General features: G+C 37.6%; 1 protein-coding gene across 7 annotated transcripts in view; it reads left to right on the plus strand.

Annotated features, from left to right (window-relative positions):
* larp7 (La ribonucleoprotein 7, transcriptional regulator) overlaps positions 1 to 21,092 on the plus strand; it is a 33,569-nt gene extending 12,477 nt beyond the window's left edge. For 2 of the 7 annotated variants that reach the window (XM_079441578.1, XM_079441579.1), the window contains 6 exons: positions 16,774 to 16,921; positions 17,017 to 17,156; positions 17,244 to 17,343; positions 17,446 to 17,605; positions 17,709 to 17,800; positions 17,902 to 18,362. In XM_079441578.1, the coding sequence (XP_079297704.1) occupies positions 16,774 to 16,921; positions 17,017 to 17,156; positions 17,244 to 17,343; positions 17,446 to 17,605; positions 17,709 to 17,765 (605 nt within the window). In that variant the 3' untranslated portion in view covers positions 17,766 to 17,800; positions 17,902 to 18,362. Of the gene's footprint in view, positions 1 to 16,773; positions 16,922 to 17,016; positions 17,157 to 17,243; positions 17,354 to 17,445; positions 17,606 to 17,708; positions 17,801 to 17,901; positions 18,617 to 18,804; positions 19,094 to 20,527 lie in introns of those variants that run through there. The other 5 variants (XR_013785514.1, XR_013785515.1, XM_079441575.1 and 2 more) reach the window with 5 other exon arrangements.
* The last annotated feature ends 244 nt before the right edge of the window (positions 21,093 to 21,336 follow it).

The raw sequence follows: 21,336 nt of genomic DNA on the forward strand, positions 1-21,336 counted from the left end.
TCACAAGTGCAGTATGGAGTACCTCAAGGCTCAGTACTAGGGCCGTTACTTTTGACGCTTTACATGTTACCCTTGGGAAATATCATCAGGAAACACGGTGTTAGCTTTCACTGTTATGTTGATGATGCACAGCTCTATATTTCTTTGTGGCAAGTCAAGTCATCCCGGTTCTGTCAACACTGCACTGGCTCCTTATTAAACATTGTATAGATTTTAAATTCTTGGTAATTGTTTATAAAGCCCTGAATGGTTTAGCTCCTCAGTACCTGAGCGAGCTCTTATCACATTATAAGATAAGATTTTGTTTTTCCCACAGCTATTGCAGGTTTTTCCATAAGCAGGACAAGATCTTGGTATGCGGGTTTTCACTCTATGCTGTCTTTGTTTTGTTGGTTGTTTTGTGTGTTGCGCCTCTCTTTTTACTGCATGCAATGCAGCATAATCTTTATGCAGTTCCTTGGCTTGTGCACAAGTTGTTTCAACAGCTTTCTCTAGTGTCAAAGCTAGTTCACATAACAGCCATTCCCTGAGACCATTACCGGGAATCCCACAGACTGTTGTCTCTCACCAGTGAATCTCTTAAATCTCTGAAGTCACAAGTCTTACTCAGTGTGTGCAGTTCAGCAAGGTATTGGTCAGAAAATACAGAGTTCCGTTTTCTGTCTGCCGTGCTGCTGAGAGGTTCATCATTCGCTTTTAATCTAAAACCGCGAGTGCAGCACGTTAGTATTCGTTAGCCGGTTAGCTTGTTATTCACATTTCCATTCGTGTTTCTATTTGCGTCAATTACGATTTTCTTTTTTCTCACTCCGTTTAATTTTTCTCTCACTCCGTTTTTCACAAGTTCATCAAACAACAGTGGTAAGTGAATCTTTCATCAATCACGGTGAGTAATGGCTGCTTCTTCTGCTATTGTTGTTTGCACCACTTGCCACATCTACAGTTTATCTCTCTCTGTTGGCGACGAGGGATTCACATGTGATAAATTCAGTGAAATATTTAGGCTGATAGAGAAGATTTGTCTAGAACTAGTATAACCACTTGTCCACTACTGAGGCATGTAGTTATATGAAAAATCAGGAGGGGCCCATCACCTACCAATATAGCACTGCTCAGTGTATCTCAGTGTATAAGAGGTGCTTCATGGTTCCTACGGGGTTTGGAAAAGTATGGAATTTGATTTAAGTGTTTTCCAGGTCTGAAAAAGTGTGGAAAAAAAGAAAGCAGAGTATGGAGAAATACGAGTGTTTCCAGACTTTTGCCCCTATTTAGTTTTTTAATAATAGAAAATTAAGAATTTTATTAAAATAAGTTTATCGTACAAGAAGTGAGGTTTCATGGCAGCTTTTTAGTGATTCTTTAGTGATCGTCAAATGAATGAATGAATTAATTCATTGTGCACTTTTTCATTATGCAGACTGCAGGTTATAAGCATTTTGGGTTTAGCACCATATTACATAGCCTCAAGGATCTTTGCAAAAATAAAAAATAGGGCCTTTGCAAAAAAATAAGCATATAGGACAATGCACACTGAGCCACCTGTTGTGCCATCAGCCCATTTCACACTAATTCAGTGTTGTGCCATCAGCCCATTTCACATTTTTGTGCATTAAAGTGACCTAAGGCCTTGAAATATGGCATATTGCCCCAATGAAAGACTAATCTTAAATACTTTTTTTTACAGTCTTTTTTATAGACGCTTGAACTTGGCAAATTTTATACCATCAACCCATTTCGTGTCATAGTTTCTCCACCAACCACATAGGATGTGTTAAGTTGGACAATAGGCCTTGATCTTAGGGGTACTACCATAAAGAAAAGCAAACTTTTGACCATGCTATTGTTTTATTCATAGTAAGATGGCAGTGATGCACAAAGGAAATATAGGTTATATAAAACTAGAAATTGTAATGCGTAAGCATGCAAAACATTCCCCTGCACACGTGAATAGTTTCTTGAGGGCACAAAAAAAGATTCTTGTGTGCATGTAAAAGTCTGTATTTTTTTTTAGGGACTCCTATTTTTTTGTGTGTTATTTCAAGAAAATCAATGAAAAAAAACCCTGAGAAAATAAAAAAATATTTACAGATGACTTAACTATATTCCAAATATAAAGCTGAAAATAATGCTCCATGAGCCATTTATGTTAAATATGGTCTGAAAATCTATAGAGAGGTTTCGAAATTTGAGTCTGGAAAATTATGGAATTTTGAAATGGAAAATGTGTAGGAACCCTGTTGCTTCCAGAAGTCATCCCCTTTTGGCTATTATTAATTTGTCATTGTCATTAGGATATGTCTCCAAAACCTTAAAATTGACTGTTATCAAGCCTCTCATTAAAAAACCACAACTTGATCCCAAAGATCTAGTTAATTACAGAACCATCTCAAATCTCCCTTTTCTGTCAAAGATACTAGAAAAGGTAGTATCCTCACAATTATATTCCTTCTTAGAGAAAAATGGTATCTGAGGATTTCCAGTCAGGATTTAGACCATTTCATAGTACTGAGACTGCTCTCATTAGAGTTACAAATCTTTTGATTGTGGTTGTATCTATCTATTAGTACTACTGGATCTTAGCACTGCGTTCGGCATCATCGACCACAACATAGACTAGAAAACTTTGTTGGCATTAGTGCATTAGCATGGTTCAAATCATACTTATCTGACCACCATCAATTCATAGCAGTGAATGAAGAGGTATCATATCGATCACAAGTGCAGTATGGAGTACCTCAAGGCTCAGTACTAGGGCCGTTACTTTTGACGCTTTACATGTTACCCTTGGGAAATATCATCAGGAAACACGGTGTTAGCTTTCACTGTTATGTTGATGATGCACAGCTCTATATTTCTTTGTGGCAAGTCAAGTCATCCCGGTTCTGTCAACACTGCACTGGCTCCTTATTAAACATTGTATAGATTTTAAATTCTTGGTAATTGTTTATAAAGCCCTGAATGGTTTAGCTCCTCAGTACCTGAGCGAGCTCTTATCACATTATAGTCCTCCACATCCGCTGCATTCTCAAAACTCTGGCCATTTGATAATACCTAGAATATCAAAATCAACTGTCGGTGGCAGATCCTTTTCCTATTTAGCACCCAAACTCTGGAACAATCTACCTAACAGGGGCAGACACACTCTGTCAGTTTAAATTTAGATTAAAGACCCATATCTTTAACCTGGTGTACACTTAACATACTAATACGCTTCTAATATTAAAATCTGTTAAAGAATTGTTAGGCTGCATTAATTAGGTTAACCGGAACCGGCATCACTTCTCATAACACCCAATGTACTTGTTACATCGTAAGAAGATTAACATCTACGCTAATATTAGTCTGTTTCTCTCTTTTTCCGAAGTCACTGTAGCCACCCGATCCTGTCCGTATCCAGATCAAATGGTCACTGCAGTCAGCCGGATCCAGTCCGTATCCAGATCAGATGGTGGATCAGTACCTAGAAATTACCTCTATAGCCCTGAATGTCAGCGGAGATCAGGACACCTAGATGAGCCCCAGAGACAGATCCCCAGTGAAGACCTCGTCATCTAGACGGCCATCGGGACAAGACCACAGGAACCAGATGAGTCCTTTACACAGTCTGACTTTGCTGCAGTTGGAATTGAACTGCTGGTTTGTCTGGCCAGAGGAGAACTGGCCCCCCGACTGAGCCTGGTTTCTCCCAAGGTTTTTTCTCCATTCTGTTACCGATGGAGTTTTGATTCCTTGCCGCTGTCACCTCTGGCTTGCTTAGTTGGGGGACACTTAATTTCCAGCGATATCGTCGACTTGATTGCACAGATACTATTTAAACTGAACTGAGCTGGACGTTACTGAATTACTGACATTACTGAATTCAATAATGAAATGCCTTTAACTGAGAATTGAGTGTTTAAGTTTGTCATTTTACATTATTGACACACTATTTTCCTATTTTGATACTGGAAAGTTGCTTTGACACAATCTGGATTGTTAAAAGCGCTATATAAATAAAGGTGACTTGATTTGACTGATTGTCTGATCAGCAGAGAAAAATTTGTATCTCTCAAATGGGACATTCTTGCTTGGCACAAAATATTCTTCAAACTTTGCCATGAGAACAGTCAGTGTTAAATTTACCTCATTAAGTTGAAAGCTATTTATTACATATGCCCAGTGCATCTTCCCCTATCACATGCAGAATGATTGATGCTCTACAATAATTTCGGATGATTTAGTATGTGCGTGCACACATAGCATTTGTCACAATACAGCATGGTGCACTACCCAGAACTGTCTGGTCCTCAACACAGTACCAGAACCATTGTTGTTATTGGACATAACATAACATTCTGTCTGGTCCAACAAACTCTGACCAATGGCAACAGATGCCAACAGGGGTAACACTTGATAGGGCTGCGTGATTTTTCAGATTTTATTGAGTAACTAGAATGTAATGTTTTACCACTTCTTTTTTTTTAAAATCAAGGAATCATTGTTTTGAATAAAAATATTAGCAAACATTACAAATAGACATGTTGACAATACAGTACGCTACTGATAACAGTTGATGCGAACACATGGCAGCGTTTTGAGTTAAATGTCTACATTTTGGCTAAGATTAAAATGAACAGCTATGCAGTCATGTGTCATTGTAATCATCCCATTGCAACATCATATCTTCATCTACCGTACAACATTCAATCAGCATTTTTGCATTTAGAGTTGTTGACCCTTGATAATTCCAGCTATATTTAGGGACCATGCACTAAAGATGCATAGACACTTGAGTAGAGCTCTGTACGTTTGGCCCCTTTTTGCAGATTTTTTTTGTTTTGTTTTAAGTTTTATTCATTGGTGGTGCTTTACCTGATGGCATGCAGTCAGAAACAGCAGGAGTTGTTTTGGTCAGCTTCTCTGATTAAGAAGAAATCCAAGCCACCGACCATGAGTTATAAGATGGACAAGATGGCGAACACTGTTACACACTTTGAGGACATTCTAAGAACTGAGTTGATGGTGATGCGGAACGAGTTCGCTTCTCACATGTCAGTTGTTCAGTCGCTATGCTCTAAACTGGATCTTCTTAAAGGGGAGATGAGAGAACAAAAGAAAGTTGTCGCAGATCACGATAGGCGAGTAGCCGCACTCAAACAACAGGTTGTGGACTTACAGGATCGCAGTAGGCGCAGCAATCTGCTTCTGGTTGGATTGCCTGAAGGCTCCGAAAAGGACGACCATATGGGCTTTTTGAAAAGATCGCTACCAACGTGGCTCCCGTCTCTGGCGGGCACAGAGATTAAAGTGGAGCGAGCGCATCGCGTGTACACAAGGCTCTCCTCAGATTGCGCTAAACCATGGGTTTTCATCTTTAAATTGCTGCAGTACTCGGACAGGGAGCTCATTCTGCGGGCCACCAGACTTCACGCCCCGGTGAAAACTTCTGATGGAGCAACGCTGTCTGTCTTTCCAGATTTTTCTCCGGTCACTGAAAAAAGAAGAACTGCATTTGCACCAATTAGGAAGGAAATGAGAGAAGCTGGCATCCAGAATTTTCTCCTTTATCCTGCAATGCTGAAGGTTATTCTCAATCAAGGTGAACCTAAAATGCTATACTCCCCAGAAGAAGCAAGAGTTTTTCTCAGATCCCATTCATCCACCAACTCTCAAGTCAAGTCAAGCCACCTTTATTTATATAGCGCTTTTTAACAATCCAGATTGCGTCAAAGCAACTTTCAATATCAAAATAGGAAAATAGTGTCAATAATGTAAAAAGACAAGAGTAAACACTCAATTTTCAGTTAAAGGCATTTCATTATTGAATTCAATGTTGTCATTGTCCAGCTCAGTTCAGTTTAAATAGTATCTGTGCAATCAAGTTGACGATATCGCTGGAAATTAAGTGTCCCCAACTAAGCAAGCCAGACGTGACCGCGTCAATGAACCAAAACTCCATCGGTGACAATGAAGACAAAAAAACCTTGAGAGAAACCAGGCTCAGTCGGGGGCCAGTTCTCCTCTGGCCAGGCGAACCAGCAGTTCAATTCCAACTGCAGCAAAGTCAGATTGTGTAAAGAACTCATCTGGTTCCCGAGGTCTTGTCCTGATGGCCATCTAGCTGACAGGGTCTTCACTGGGGATCTGTCTCTGGGGCTCATCTAGGTGTCCTGATCTCCGCTGATGTTCAGGGCTGTAGAGGTCATCTCTAGGTGCTGATCCACCATCTGATCTGGATACGGACTAGGTCCGGGTGACTGCAGTAACTATATGATCTGGATACGGACTGGATCAGGTGGCTACGGTGATCTTGGAATAAGAAAGAAACATACTAATATTAGTGTAGATGCCATTCTTCTTACGATGTAACAAGTACACCGGGTGTTATGGGAAGTGTTCCCGGTTCCGGTTGACCTAATTATTGCAGCCTAACAATCCTTTAACAGATTTTGATATTAGAAGTGTATTAGTGTGTTATGTGTACTTCAGGTTAAAGAGATGGGTATTTAATCTAGATTTAAACTGACAGAGTGTGTCTGCCTCCGGAATAGTGTTAGGTAGATTGTTCCAGAGTTTGGGCTCTAAATAGGAAAAAGATCTGCCGTCCGCAGTTGATTTTGATATTCTAGGTATTATCAAATGGCCAGAGTTTTGAGAACGCAGTGGATGTGGAGGACTATAATGCGATAAGAGCTCGCTCAAGTACTGAGGAGCTAAAACATTCAGGGCTTTATAAGTAATTAACAAGATTTTAAAATCTATACGATGTTTAATAAGGAGCCAGTGTTGACAGAACCAGGCTAATGTGGTCATACTTCCTGGTTCTAGTAAGAACTCTAGCTGCTGCATTTTGGACTATCAGGAGTTTGTTTATTAAGTGTGCAGAATAACCACCCAATAAAGCATTACAATAATCTAACCTTGAGGTCATAAATGCATGAATTAACATTTCTGCATTTGACTTTGAGAGCATAGGTCTCAATTTAGATATATTTTTAAGATGAAAAAATGCAGTTTTACAAATGCTAGAAACGTGGCTGTCAAAGGAAAGATTGCTATCAAATAGCACACCTAAGTTCCTGACTGATGACGAAGAATTTACAGAGCAGCCATCAAGTGTTAAACAGTGTTCTACGTTATTATATGTGGGGGTTTTAGGTCTGATAATTAAAACCTCTGGTTTTTCAGAATTTAGCAGTAAGAAATTACTTGTCATCCAGTTTTTTTATATTGACTATGCATTCCGTTAGTTTCTCAATTTTGTGTTTCACCGAGGCGCAAAAAAATATAGAGCTGACTATCATCAGCATAACCGTGAAAGCTAACACTGTGTTTCCTGATGATATTTCCTAAGGGTAACATGTAAAGCGTGAAAAGTAACGTCCCTAGTACTGAGCCTTGAGGTACTCCATACTGCACTTGTGATCGATATGATATCTCTTCATTCACTGCTACAAATGAATGGCGGTCAGATAAGTACAATTTGAACCATGCCAATGCACTTCCAATAATGCCAACAAAGTTTTCTAGTCTATTCAAAAGAATGCTGTGGTCAATAGTGTCGCACGCAGTGCTAATATCCAGTGGCACTAATAGAGAGATACAACCACGATCAGATGATAAGAGCAGGTAATTTGTAACTCTGAGAGCAGTCTCAGTACTATGAAATGGTCTAAATCCTGACTGGAAATCCTCACAGATACCATTTTTCTCTAAGAAGGAATGTAATTTTGAGGATGCTACCTTTTCTAGTATCTTTGACAGGAAAGGGCGATTTGAGATCGGTCTGTAATTAACTAGATCTTTGGGGTTAAATTGTGTTTTTTTTAATGAGAGGCTTAATAACAGCCAATTTGAAGGTTTTGGGGACATATCCTAATGACAATGACTAATTAATTATAGCCAAAAGAGGATCTATGACTTCTGGAAGCATCTCTTTTAGTAGTTTAGATGGAATAGGGTCTAACATGCATGTTGTTGGTTTAGATGATTTAACAAGTTTATACAATTCTTCCTCTCCTATAATAGCGAATGAGTGGAATTGTTCCTCAGGGGATCTATAGTGCACTATCTGATGCGATACTGTAGCTGACGGCTGCATGGTTACAATTTTATCTCTAATAGTATCGATCTTGGAAGTAAAATAGTCATTTTAGTCAGTAGTCAAAGTCATTACTAATGTGCTGTTGGGAAATGTCAACACCTTCTGATACTTAATTTCTTGTTAATTTAGCCACTGTATTGAATAAATACCTGGGGTTATGTTGTTTTCTTCTAAAAGAGACTAAAAGTAATCGGATCTAGCAGTTTAATGCTTTTCTGTAGGATAGGGTACTTTCCCACCAAGCTATACGAAATACCTCTAGTTTTGTTTTCCTCCAGCTGCGCTCCATTTTCCGGGCTGCTCTGTTTAGGGTGCGAGTATGCCCATTATAGCACAGTTTTGGACTTTTTTTCTTAATCTTCCTTAAGTGTAAAGGAGCAACCATATCTAAAGTACTAGAAAAGAGAGAGTCCATAGTTTCTGTTACATCATCAACATTTTCTGTGCTGTTGGATATGCTGAGGAATTTACATAAATCAGGAAGATTATTTACAAAGCAGTCTTTTGTGGTAAAAGTGATGGTTCTACCATACTTGTTACAAGGAGTAGAATTTACAGTTTTAGCTATATGGAGTTTACACAAGACCTAGATAATGATCTGAGATATCATCACTTTGCTGCAGAATTTCAATACCATTAACATCAATTCCATGTGATAATATTAAATCTAGAGTATGATTTCGACAATGAATAAGTCCTGAGACATGTTGTCTAACCCCAATAGAGTTCAGAATGTCTATGAATGCTGATCCTAATGCATCTTTGTGCATTTGTCATCTCAGTGAACTTCAGCTGGACATTTGCTGTCTAATCGGGGAAGAGATGCTCTAAAGAGTTAGGTGACTGTGTCTTTCACTGTTCACTTTAATGTGCACTGCTTAATTCATAGTTACATTCATTGTGCATACAGTATCACTTACTGATTATGATATTTTATTTGTTTTAGTTGTATTCTTTATCTCTTATTTATATATATATATTTTTAAATAGAAATACAACCTAGTCAATATGTGACTATGGGGCCAAATGTTGGTGCTTCAGTAATGTGCAGGTTTTTGTTGACTCCACGGACCATATTAAGGGGTGCTGGCAGATCAAGGTTTTTTCTTGATTTGATCTCCCATAGTTCATGGGAATGTGTTTTTTTTTTTTTTAATGGTAATGTGGGGGTGGGGGGTGGTGGTGGTTTAATGGTAGACTAAACTGGTTTTATTTTCAAACTTGTATTTCGTCGTCTTATGCTGTAATTCTGTTTGATACCTATGACTGACTTTAATATTCTGAGTTGTAATACTAATGGCCTAAATGGCCCTCACAAACTTACTGGATTTTTTGCAAAGAAGAAAGATTGATATAGTGTTAGTTCAAGAATCCCATTTGAAAGAGGAGGATATACACAGGTGTAATAAGTTTTATGAAGTGGTATCTCACTCATCTTCAGATACTAAAACCAAGTGTGTCCTAATATTGGTGTGGAGGACTTTAAATATTACTATTTTAGATAAAGGTTGTGATACAGACAGTAGATTAACACATATAAAAACGATAGTGGAGAATAGGAATATTGTATTTATTACCGACCGAATTGCCTCGATACCACTGAGTATCGAAAAACGTCTTCTCGTTCGGTACCAAATTTCGATACCTAAGGGGTTAATCTCATTAACGTCAGTGAGGCAGTAAGCCTGCAGCACTTGGTGTGTTTGACTAGAAGCAGCGCAGTGCAGATTGATCGGTGTTTGAGATCCGCGAGAGCGATTCAAAAGCGTACGGAGCAGTCTGCTCTATATATTGCGCCGTTTTGTTTATTACACACAGACTGAAGCCTGCGTGACGCTCGTGGTGATTTCAACGTCTGCCGTCTCACTAAATGAGGACATAAACACATGAACAAGTAAAAATATAGCTGCAAGCAGCGATTCCGGGGCCAAGCCTGCGAATAGCCGTAGAGCAGTGCAGAACGGGAAGAGCAACAATATACTAATAATAAAAAGATGGAACAAACTGAACGAATGTGAAAAATTGCCACTTTGTAATTATTGGTGAGAATGAACTTACAACAGGAGTTTAAATAAAAATAATCACAGCATGGATAAAAACATGCATTTCTAATTCAGGAGCAATACATATTCGTAACATGCTACTCTGGATAAGAAACCAATCAAAACAGCACAACATTACACACGTTTTTATAAAGTTCTTTTATGTGGGATTCGAACCCACAGCAAAGAAACCCCTGACCTTCAAAGGAAGTGTCTTAGCAGAGTGAGCCACTCGGTCGCTGCCCATCTGACACACTGCCTTAGGAGAGGTTTAGGTGTGAGAATGAGCTGACAGAAATGTTATTTAGCATTTTAAGCAGCTTAACACAAAGTAAAGTTAATTGTAACGCAGCTTATGGTTAATTCGATAGCTGAAGAGTCACATTAAACAGAATGGTCATTGTTTAGCCTGTAACTTAGAAGAATGCTAAGATCACTAGTATAAGCCAACAAACTTCAAAGTGGTGGACACGTGGTTCAACCAATCCTGGCAAAATTGACATCCTTATAATTTTCTGATTGACTGTTCAAAAGTTATAAGCGAAAATTTGATTTTTTTGGTATCTCACGACCCATAGGTGGCGCTGTTCCCAAATTTGGCATGGTCCCTCAGATCATGGTGGTGAAGAAGTGTACCAAGCTTTGTTTTGATTGATCATAGCTTGGCTGAGATACAGCCTCTGAACCAATTTTGGTCGACCTCATGAAGTTCACAACATCATAACTTTTGAACGAAGATGAATAAAAAAAATATGATCTGTGATCATTTGATCTGTGCGGCTCAGATCAAAGATCATCTGAGCCAATTTTGGGAAGAATTGGATCAATTTTGAAGGAGGAGTAGCAAAAACACTGGTTTTCCTTTGCTTCAAAATGGCGGACAGACACCATGTTGGAAAATGACAAATGAGACATTGTCAGAATCGGCATAAGCCAGGGAACGAAACGACATAAAAATTACACATTTTGGACAAAATTTGCAAAAGTTATGTGTTTTTGTTATAATAGTTATATCTCTGGAACACTAGGTGGCGCTGTCTTCATACTTCTGTGGTCCCTCCGGGACATGGTGTTGATGATCCCTACCGATATTTGTGCCGATATGTTAAATGGTTCAAAAGATATTGCAATTTATAACAAATTTCAAAATGGCGGACACGTGGTTCAGCCAATCCTGGCAAAATTGACATCCTCTGTTTCGTCATGACCCAAGGAATCCATAGACACAAAGATTATAATTTTCTGAATTACTGTTCAAAAGTTATAAGCAAAAGTGTGAATTTCTGGTATCTCACGACCCATAGGTGGCGCTGTTCCCAACTTTGGCGTGGCCCCTCAGATCATGGTGTTGATGAAGCGTACCAAGTTTCGTTTCGATTGATCCAAGTTTGGCCGAGATACAGGCTCTGAACCAATTTTGGGTCGACTTCTTTAAGTTCACAAAATCATAACTTTTGAACAAAGATGAATAAAAAACATCTGTTCAGTCAGTTCTTTTCAGCTCAGTCCAAAGATCATCTGAGCCAATTTTGGGAAGAATTGAATCAATTTTGAAGGAGTAGTAGCAAAAAGACAGAATACTGTACTTTTCAAAATGGCCACTACTGTAATGGGTGGAGTCTTACTGTAAGCTATTGGATGTGATGAGCATGAAGAGAGTAATCAGGTGTACTAAGTAAAATTTTTCTAGAATAAGGGGTTCAAGAGTTATTACCATTTCAATGTTGAATTTTTGAACTGGTGGTGGCGCTATAGAGTTGGTTCTAGAGACCCCATAGTTGGTCAGATCACTATTCATGGCCATCTCTACAATTGTGCCAAATTTCATCATTTTCCTATGTACGGTTCATAGGGCTGCCATAGAGCCCCATGGGGAAAAATAATAATAATAATAATAATAAATATAGCTGCAAGCAGCGATTAGCGGGGCCAAGCCAGCGAATGGCCCGTAGCGAGGCGCAGAGCGGGAAGAGAATAAAAAGCTGAAAAAGAACGTACATAGAAAAAACAGATTAGTTCAGAAGCACAGAAGTTCAAAACTGAACAGAAGTTGGGATGAGAAGAACAAACGCACAGAAGATCCAACGTCTGGAACAAAAGCAATGTTTGAACCGCTTTTGGCCACAGGACCTCTCACGGTCTGGGCTTGAGCCAACGGGATTCGAACCCACGCCCTAAAAGGATCGGTGAAAGCGGCTTAGCAGAGTGAGCCACTCAGTCGTTGCACATTTGACAGGCTGCCGAGGAGAGGTTTAGGTGTGAGAATAATCTGACAAAAATGTTATTTAGCATTTTAACCAGCGTAACACAAAGTAAAGTTAATTGTAACGCAGCTTATGGTTAGTTCGATAGCTGAAGAGTCACTTTAAACAGAATGGTAATTGTTTAGCTTGTAACTTAGAATAATGCTAAGATCACTAGTATAAGCCAACAAATTTCAAAGTGGCGGATACGTGGTTCAGCCAATCCTGGCAAAATTGACATCCTTATAATTTTCTGACTGACTGTTCAAAAGTTATAAGTGAAAATGTGATTTTTCTGGTATCTCACGACCCATAGGTGGCGCTGTTACCAAATTTGGCATGGCCCCTCAGATCATGGTGTTGATGAAGCGTACCAAGTTTTGTTTCGATTGATCAAAGCTTGGCTGAGATACAGCCTCTGAACCAATTTTGGTCGAGGCCGTTATGTTCACAGCATCATAGCTTTTTTTTTCACTAGTACTCAAAAAATTCTGTTCAGTCATTTCTGTGCGGCTCGGTCCAAAGATCATCTGAGTCAATTTTGGGAAGAATTGGATCAATTTTGAAGGAGGAGTAGCAAAAACACTGGTTTTCATTTGCTTCAAAATGGCGGACAGACACCATGTTGGAAAATGACAAATGAGACATTGTCAGAATCGGCATAACCCAGGGAACGAAACGACATAAAAATGACACATTTTGGACAACATTTGCAAAAGTTATAAGTGTTTTTGTTAGAATAGTTATATCTCTGGAACACTAGGTGGCGCTGTCTTCAGACTTCTGTGGTCCCTCCGGGACATGGTGTTGATGATCCCTACCGATATTTGTGCCGATATGTTAAATGGTTCAAAAGATATTGCAATTTATAACACATTTCAAAATGGCGGACACGTGGTTCAGCCAATCCTGGCAAAATTGACATCCTCTGTTTCGTCATGACCCAAGGAATCCATAGAAACAAAGATGATAATTTTCTGAATTACTGTTCAAAAGTTATAAGCAAAAATGTGAATTTCTGGTATCTCACGACCCATAGGTGGCGCTGTTCCCAACTTTGGCGTGGCCCCTCAGATCATGGTGTTGATGAAGCGTACCAAGTTTCGTTTCGATTGATCCAAGTTTGGCCGAGATACAGGCTCTGAACCAATTTTGGGTCGACTTCGTTATGTTTACAAAATCATAACTTTTGACCAAAGATGAATAAAAAAAATCTGTTCAGTCATTTCTGTGCGGCTCAGTCCAAAGATCATTTGAATCAATTTTGGGAAGAATTGAATCAATTTTCAAGGAGTAGTAGCGAACAGACAGAATACTGTACTTTTCAAAATGGCCGCTACTGTAATGGGTGGAGTCTTACTGTAAGCTATTGAATGTGATTAGCATGAAGAGAGTAATCAGGTGTACTAAGTTTTATTTTTCTACAACAAGTGGTTCAGGAGTTATTACCATTTCTATGTTGAATTTTTGAACTGGTGGTGGCGCTATAGAGTTGGATCTAGAGACCCCAAAGCTGGTCAGATCACTATTTATGTCCATCTCTACAATTGTGCCAAATTTCATCATTTTCCTATGTTCCCTTCATAGGGCTGCCATAGAGCCCCATGGGGAAAAATAATAATAATAATAAAACATACAATTACAATAGGGGCTATAGCCCTTCGGGCTTGGCCCCTAATAATAAAACATACAGATACAATAGGGGCTATAGCCCTTCGGGCTTGGCCCCTAATAATAATAAAACATACAGATACAATAGGGGCTATAGCCCTTCGGGCTTGGCCCCTAACTAGCGTCATATCATATACACACAGAACTGTAAAGGTATTCCCGGAAACCCGTCAAAATAAAAATATGGTTTAACTTGGAAGACACTGCGGCAGAAATATATTAATATTCTTCAGCAGAGTGTACATACTGCTACTACTAGGCTACTATTAAAATTATTAAAACTTTGTTTGCCAAAATAATTAGTTTGATTTTCAATAATTTAAAAGCGAAATGAAATGAATGTTTTATGCCTTCATTTGAAAACCAGATGCAGAAAACAGAATTTCTGAGGAAAAATAAAACATTTCATAAGGCTATTTTAAGAATAAATTTGAATAAACTAAGTAGTTTTTATGCATTCAAATAATTAGAGATACAACACAGAATATAAGAAAATAAAACACCCACTTATGAACATGGATAAAGATTTTACATTTCTTGAAGTCTTTAACAAGCTAGAATAAATGAATGGAAATGATGATTCTGTCTGAACTATGCTAAAATGAAAACACACTAGTGTAAACTGAAAACTATTTGAGCTTTATTAAAATTATTTGCACTGATTTATTGTATTGGCTATATTTTGTTACTTTGTGCAGTGGCTCAGGAGATGAGCCTTTGAGTCTGTATACATGTCAACAAGCTGAAAAAAATAAAGCCAAAGTTTTTTGAGATAATGTAATCTTGTTAAAACTGATTTCATAAAATTGGTATTGAAAAAAGTATTTTTCAGGAACCGGTATCGATATCGAAATTTTTTTAACGATACCCAGCCCTAGTATTTCTTTCAGATTATGCCCCTTGTACTCCTGACCCTACTTTTTTCTCTGTTTTGTCAACCTATCTCTTGAAATTTTTGGATTTTTAAATTGTATTGGGGCAGATACGAATTCTGTAATGTCGCATATCCTAGATAGATCTGGACCAAAGGAATCACACTCAAGCTTTTTGTTCTGACAAACTTCGGAATGTGTAACCTCATCCTCATTGGTGGATATTTGGCATTTATTAAACCCTTCGGCTAAGTCTTTCATTTCTTTTCTGCAACCCATAAATCCTATTTGCGAATTGACTATATTTTAATTTCTACTACTTTATCTTCAGCTGTTCGTGACGCTGATATCTGTTCCTTATCTTTGTCGGATTATGATGGAAATTTGTGCAGATTATCTTTGATCCCTCGGCCATCTCGTGCCACTAGATGGTGATTTAACCCTAAATTATTACAGGATGAAAACTGCAGTCAATTCAGAAAAACAATTTGCTGAGTTTATCGAAAATATCCAGGATTCAGTGGATGATGCTTGAACACTCTGGAATGCAGTTAAAGGATTTATAAAGAATAACTCCATTTCATATGCCTCTTTCCTTCAGAAAAACTGGCACACAAAAATTGTTGAACTGGAATCACAGCTCAAGGATCTGACTAGAGATAATCAACGTTGTTTCTCAGACAATGCACTCAGTAAAATCATGGTGGTTAGATCCGAACTCAATTCATTACTGAGAATTCCTGATTCAAAGATCCAGGTAGAATTATTATTTTCAAGGGAGTAGACCAAGCCACCTTTTAGCTTTAAGATTACGCAACAGTGAAAATTTGCTAATATTTCAGCAGTGAAATCCCAATCTGGGCTCATTATGACAGACCCAAAAGACATTAATATCGCCTTCCACTCTTTTTTACTCTAACCACTTCTGCTGATGGTGATCCTGACTCTTTTGCATATTTTCTGTCCAACCTTGATTTACCTAGGCTGTCAGGTTTAGATTCGGAATACCTGGCTGAACCGATCACTCTTCAGGAGCTGGAGTCAGTAATCCAATCTATGAACAAGGGGAAATCCCCAGGCATAGATGCTATTCCACTCGAATTGTATACTACTTTTTGGTCGGATTTAGGCCCCCTCATGTTAGATATAATACATTTTTCAGTTACTCAAGGCTCATATAGCTGTTATTTCTCTCTTGTTAAAAAAAGAGAAAGATCCGACTTCCTGTTGTAGTTACCGGCCTCTTTCTTTGATTAGGGGATGATGTTAAATTATATGCTAAAGTACTATCTCATCTTCTAGAGAAATTTATGAATAGGCTAGTTCATGATGACCAAACAGGATTAATTAAATCTCGCTCAGCTTCGGATAACTTACGCAGGTTATACCATATTATTAATTCAATGAATAGTTTGTCCTCCCCTTGCGCAGTATTATCTCTAGATGCGATGAAAGCTTTCCAGGGGCCAGTTCTCCTCTGGCCAGGATATTATTGTTTATTTATTGATTTAATTAAAATTTTAAATGTATAAATGTATTGTAATAAACCTAATCACCAAATGATTCATTGGAAATTGCTGCATAGGGTTTACTTGACTTTTATATGAATCTGTCGTCTTCTCCTAATCGGTGGCAGAATGGAGAAAAAACCTGTACTACTGTTTCACAGAAGAAAATTCAATAAGATGCATAGGCACCTATTGTTGTTGGTCTTCTTTTTATTATACCTCAAGCGCCACCAACTGTCTAAATTTGCACTCGTGCAAAAATGTATTTTCCTGCGACTGTTCACTCTTCAATGTGAAATGGCCTTAAAGTTGTTGCTGTCATTTACTTGTAATTTATATTCTTTTATCGCATAGATTTATCAACTGAGAGCAAGAATGAAGAACAGTTGGACTCTGAGAAGAAAGACGATTCCGTTTTGAAGGCCAAGAGGAAAAGAAAGAAGAAGCTCAAGGAGAGATTGAAAATTGGGGAGGAGGTCATCCCACTCAGAGTCCTTTCAAAGTAAGCAATGCTGTGTCTTTTCTTTTTCAAGTCAAAGTTCATAAATTGTGTATTGTGTGAGATGTTGATGTAATGAAATGGGTTTCAACTGTCAGGAAAGAGTGGTTGAACCTGAAGCAGGAGTACCTGACACTGCAGAAGCACTGTATGTCCCATCTGAAGCAGTCAGTGGCTCAGATCAACCACAAGTCGGTGAAGTATGACATCATGCAGACTAAAAAGAATAAAAACACTTGTAAGTATCTTTTTTTGGGAGAACATCTTGCCTGTTAATAAATCTTGCTATTTAAATACCTTTTCTTTCTTTCTTTTGTTATCAAAGCTTGTAAGGATACAGCAAAGAAAGAGCCCCCTTCTGGCCCTGAGTTTGCGAGTGGAGTCATTGTCAAGATTAGCTATAACCAGCCCCTGCCAAGCAAGAGGTGCATTAAGGTATACTAACATAATTGATTGATTGTTAAACCTGTCTTGGGTACATCAAACAATAAGCCATTTTTAAGAGCTGTTTCTTTTCATATGCACAGGATTCACTGTCTGAGATGTCCGCTGTGGCTTATGTGGACATTCTTGATGGAGATAAAGAGGGTTACATTCGCTTCAAGAGTCCTGAAGATGCAGAGACAGTTATTACAGCCCGATCAGAACTTCAGAAAAAATACAACTGGAACCTTGAACTCCTCTCAGGTAAGAAGGATCATTTTCTTTGAATAAAAATTTTAACTCAAAACTATTTATCTATTTAACTATTTATCTATTTTAATTAAATCATGTATTAATGGATAAAAAGGTGACCATGAGCAGAGGTACTGGCAGAAGATTTTGGTGGACCGACAAGCAAAGCTAAACAGTCCTAGAGAAAAAAAGCGTGGAACAGAAAAGGTAACCTAATCCTCACTCAGCAGCCTTTTAAAGGCAGTCAAAGTTTTAATAGATTTGTAGTTTTATCAACATCACAGAATGTTTGTCATTGTTTTTCATAGCTCATTTCTAAAGCTGAGAAAATCATCATCGCTCGGGCCACCGAAGCAAGTAAGCACATCCGCTTTGATGACTAACAGTCTGAGCAATAATTACTTCAACAGAAATATTGTAAGAAAAACAAAAATATTTCAAATGACAGCCAATGAATTCTAAAATATTTCTTTTATGCCTTGTGTTGATCTGACCTGTTATTTTCTTATATAACAAGTAATTAATGATGGAGTTTTATGTTGGAATTAAAACGAAGATGTCTGGAACAAAAATAATAATCATCATCATCAGCATTATTATTATTACTGTTAATAAGTTGTTTACTGTTTTTATTAAGTTGTTATATTTCTTTGGCAAGAAAAGGCTCCTGAATCAATTGTATATGTAGTTATATTTGCACCCTTGTTATTATTTTTATTATTATTATTTCTTCTTTGTTTTTGTTTTTTTAAAATAAAATTCATTACTGAAAGCATTGGTGTTTTGGTAGAAAACAATTCTCACTGGAATAACTCCACACTTGGCTATCACAATATCAGATTTTTCACTACACAATTGGCCAAAAGAATTCACCAAAATAATTCAAAATATAAATTTTTAGTATGTTATGGTGTATAGTATGTTGCCATAACTTGCACCATACTCGTTTCACCATACTTTGGCTTAATATTGTACAAATCTATCAGACCACCATAAACATGCAAATAAAGGTGTCTGTGAGACAAAAAAAAACAAAAAACATTTCCCTCTCAAAATTTGCACCTCTGCATTGGTCAGTCCACCAAGAAGGGGTGGAAATAAAGGGGAAGTAAAAGACCCTTACCTAGACCAATCATTGCTCAAACCCTTTTAGACAGACCCTCTTTAAGACTCATCCCTGGAGTCTGATCTTCCATATTTTTATCATCAAGGAACTTTGATTCACTGTGTACTCTACGGTCTTCAGAAGAACCCAACAAAAGCTTCCAGCTAACTCCTAACAAACTCCTCAAAAATCTGTTGTCGCCGTACATTTAAATGCATTTCTGAGATGGGCCACTTTATTAAGGTGATTTTAATACTCTGATCCTCATTGGGTTGGGGTTAATTGACATTCTATTGTTTGTCTCTCTCTTTCCTTACTTTCCTTCCTTCTGTATGTGTTGTGTTTGTTTAGTTTTAACTGTAGTTTCATGTATTAAATTCCTTATATTCACAATTGATTGCCTCTGTTTCACAATTCGAAGTCACTGAAATGTCGATTTTGCCTACATGCTAAGTTACTGCTAGTACTGTATAAGGTAGCAATACTATTCTTTTTTTGGTCAGGAAGATAATCTTTCCTAGAATTTATAAATTATACTGTCTGCTTGTTGGACAAACAGATTAATAAATGTAGTATTGATTATTACTTTTACTTTTGTCATTTAGCAGACGCTTTTGTCCAAAGCGACTTACAAATAAGAAAAAGTAACTAAAACTAAAAAGTTACAACTCTATAAATACTATCTACCCACATATTTAAGAAAATAAAGAAATTAAATAAAATTGACACATGCATATAACAACATTTCAATAATAAACATATAAATGAAAAAATTTGAGTCCTCATAATTCAGATCGCTTAAAAACAATATTTTATTAAAAATAGTTGTATGGAGAATTTTGGTAGGTGTACAGTAAAAATAATTTTGTTTATGGAGTGTAGTAATACTCCAAATGATTGTACCCACGAGCATAACTTTTTTTTTAATTAAATAATAAAAAAAAATTATAAATGATGTTTATGAAAATATAGAAAAATGAAGAATGTTTACTGTTCTGGCTAGGTTTAGGGGATGATACAGTATAAAATTTATATAATGTAAATATAAATATTAAAGGTTCTAAATATAATGTCGAAACTGCTTTGCAACAATTTGTTTTGTGAAAAAGTTATACAAATAAACATGAATTGAATTTAAATGTCTATGGGAAAAAAAAAATGGTTATGGCCTTCAAACATGACAAGTCTGGACATATCGGGCCCACAATATCCCTTACCCTTTGCCTGTTAAAAGTTCGGGATTAGATAACTGTTCAAAATGAACATCTGCTCCACTCCTTACCTGCATTAACCACCGATCCATTGTGCCACTCTTAGATGTTGGAAATGTTACTACTTTTATTTTTTTTTAAAACATACACAAAGCCTTTTGCATGTTTCATCACCGAGTGTACAATTTTGAAGATGATGAATAAAATAAGAACAATCATTTGATGTGGAATAAGTTCAAATATAAGGTCTTCAGATGTATAGGGAAACTGCTTCTTTAAACTGATCAGTTTTCTCTCTCACAACGGGCCAAAATGACGGGGGCGGTGGGGCCAGCGCACACACACAGACAGACAGACACAGGCACTATCACTCTGGCAGAGAGAGAGCGACAGAGGACCTTTTCCAATTTTTTGTAAACCTCTCATTCGACGAATGGACATCCTTGCACAAGGAAATCTTTTTCTCTTGGAAAAAGTGTAAGAGGGTTTTATTTATTTATTGTTTTATTCCCAATTCATTATTAGGAGTGTTATTTAATTTATTTTTATTCAACCAACAGAGTACATTGTCATATGGTCTTATAAGCTGTTAAAATTGTTCATTTATTCTGTTCATAGATAGAGCCCATAACACACCATGCCATGGAATGCAACCGGATACCACATGGTCCGCAGATGGACAAACCCCCTGGATGAGCATAAAACCTTCAAAAACATTCCTCAGGATTTCACTTATCTCCTGTCACCAGCCTATTCCAACATCTGGGGCTCAATAACGGGTCACGGGATCAACACGGTGTGGGTGGTCGCGATGTGGGTGGGCCGTGTGGGGGAGGGGAAAAGTCATAAATCAAGGGTCATAAATAATTTTGTCATAAGCTGTGGAATATAGACTACTTCTAGACTACCTTTTTCATTGTTTTTGTACAGTTTTTAGATGAAGACTATTCTCAGAGTTGGGCAAACATGCCTGCGAGTGTTCTCAGGAAAACGTGTCGTTGTGTTTTAGGCGTCCGTCTTTCAGTTTTTTGCGGCCAGCAGTTTTTAACATCTCTTAATTTTTTCACAATTGCAAATGTTTGTTTAGCTTAAATATATGTTTTTAGCAACAGTGTTAGGCATGAAGTTTATATGTATTTTTAAATAATTACAATAAAGTTATATAGGTTTCCGGCACTTGGGCGAATGCTTGACAGAGTGTTATTCAATCAGTCCTCTGCGTTACCTTTTAATAAAATATTCCATTGAATGTCACTAAGATAAATTCTGTAACAGTGTTCATAAATGAATATAAACGTACAGATCTTTGTAGAGACAATAAGAACAATATGGTCTAACAGCACAAACACAAATGCTTGTTCTAACTCACACACCAGACTGGTACGCCTAAAGCTGCCTATATTGACTTTAACGGCATTAATGAGCTA

The sequence above is a fragment of the Barbus barbus genome (genome assembly GCF_936440315.1).
Source record: "Barbus barbus genome assembly, chromosome: 2".
NCBI lineage: Eukaryota > Metazoa > Chordata > Actinopteri > Cypriniformes > Cyprinidae > Barbus > Barbus barbus.